At 39.6% G+C, this 947-nt stretch overlaps 1 protein-coding gene across 1 annotated transcript; it reads left to right on the top strand.

Annotated features, from left to right (window-relative positions):
- Positions 1-264: 264 nt before the first annotated feature.
- On the top strand, positions 265-723 carry LOC104397051 (Sjoegren syndrome nuclear autoantigen 1 homolog). Its single transcript, XM_010006967.1, is given in 2 exon segments — positions 265-592; positions 595-723. Coding segments are annotated over 2 exon segments (399 nt in total). The 5' UTR covers positions 265-300; the 3' UTR covers positions 702-723.
- The last annotated feature ends 224 nt before the right edge of the window (positions 724-947 follow it).

Below are 947 nucleotides of genomic sequence, written 5' to 3'. Positions count from 1 at the left end.
GTCTTTGATACCAGAGGTGAGCATTGCTATAAGGGTATCATAGGAGAAACAATTTCCAGTAAAGGTACAGTGTAGGTGCTGAATTTTGACCTGCCCCTTTCCTGAAAAGGGAAGAGATGTAGCACAACTCAGAACTAGCATGTTAACCTTAAACAGAGCGTCTTTTCCTGTGGCTCTGTTCTAGTGTAGCATCATTCATGATAACTCTCTTACAAAATTTTTTCTTTCTGTTGTTTATTGTCTTTTTTTTTTAAGCAGAGAAGGCTGTTGCTCAGAGGGGACTTCGGGGAGCAGTGGAGAATGACTCAGCAGGGAGCTGTGCTTCAGGGTTACAATAATGAGCTAGTGAAATGCATCGAAGACTTATGCATGCAGAAAGAAGAGCTGAACAAACAAATCCAGCAAGCAGAAGAGGAAAAGAGTAAACTTCAGTATGAAATCCAAGTCCTAAGTGAACAGCTGGAGTGTGTCTGTGAAAACCTGGCCCAAAAGGTAGCTTCACGGAAGGAGCTTGATAAAATTCTTGCTGAAACTGAAGCTGCCTACATGAAGATTTTGGATAGCTCTAAAACTTTGCTCAGTGTCCTGAAGAAGTGGGAAGCTTAAAGCATGTGCCAGAACTGAAAACCAACATAACATCAAACGGTCAAATGTTTGGACTCTTCAGTGCTAAAATTCCACTAGGTGAGAATTGTGGTTAGCCACAGTACCTTACAACCACAGTTCTGTGTGTTTTGTTTTTATTTTTAAATGCATTAGAAAATAGATTAAATAAAGTTACTATTTTGCTTAAAAAAACCAACAGTCTAGTTACTTAAACACTACTAAACTATGTTGCAGGTAGGTAGTTGAGGCAGATATGTGGCTGTCCTGACATGGTGATGCTTCAGGGCTATTCTGAAGATCAAAAAAAAATATCTGTATTTTACTGGTCAGCTTTGGATGGC

The sequence above is a fragment of the Chaetura pelagica genome, unplaced genomic scaffold, assembly GCF_000747805.2.
Source record: "Chaetura pelagica isolate M959 unplaced genomic scaffold, ChaPel_1.0 scaffold17, whole genome shotgun sequence".
NCBI lineage: Eukaryota > Metazoa > Chordata > Aves > Apodiformes > Apodidae > Chaetura > Chaetura pelagica.
Note: the sequence above shows the minus strand (reverse complement) of the source record. Positions and strands in the feature narration are given on the sequence as shown.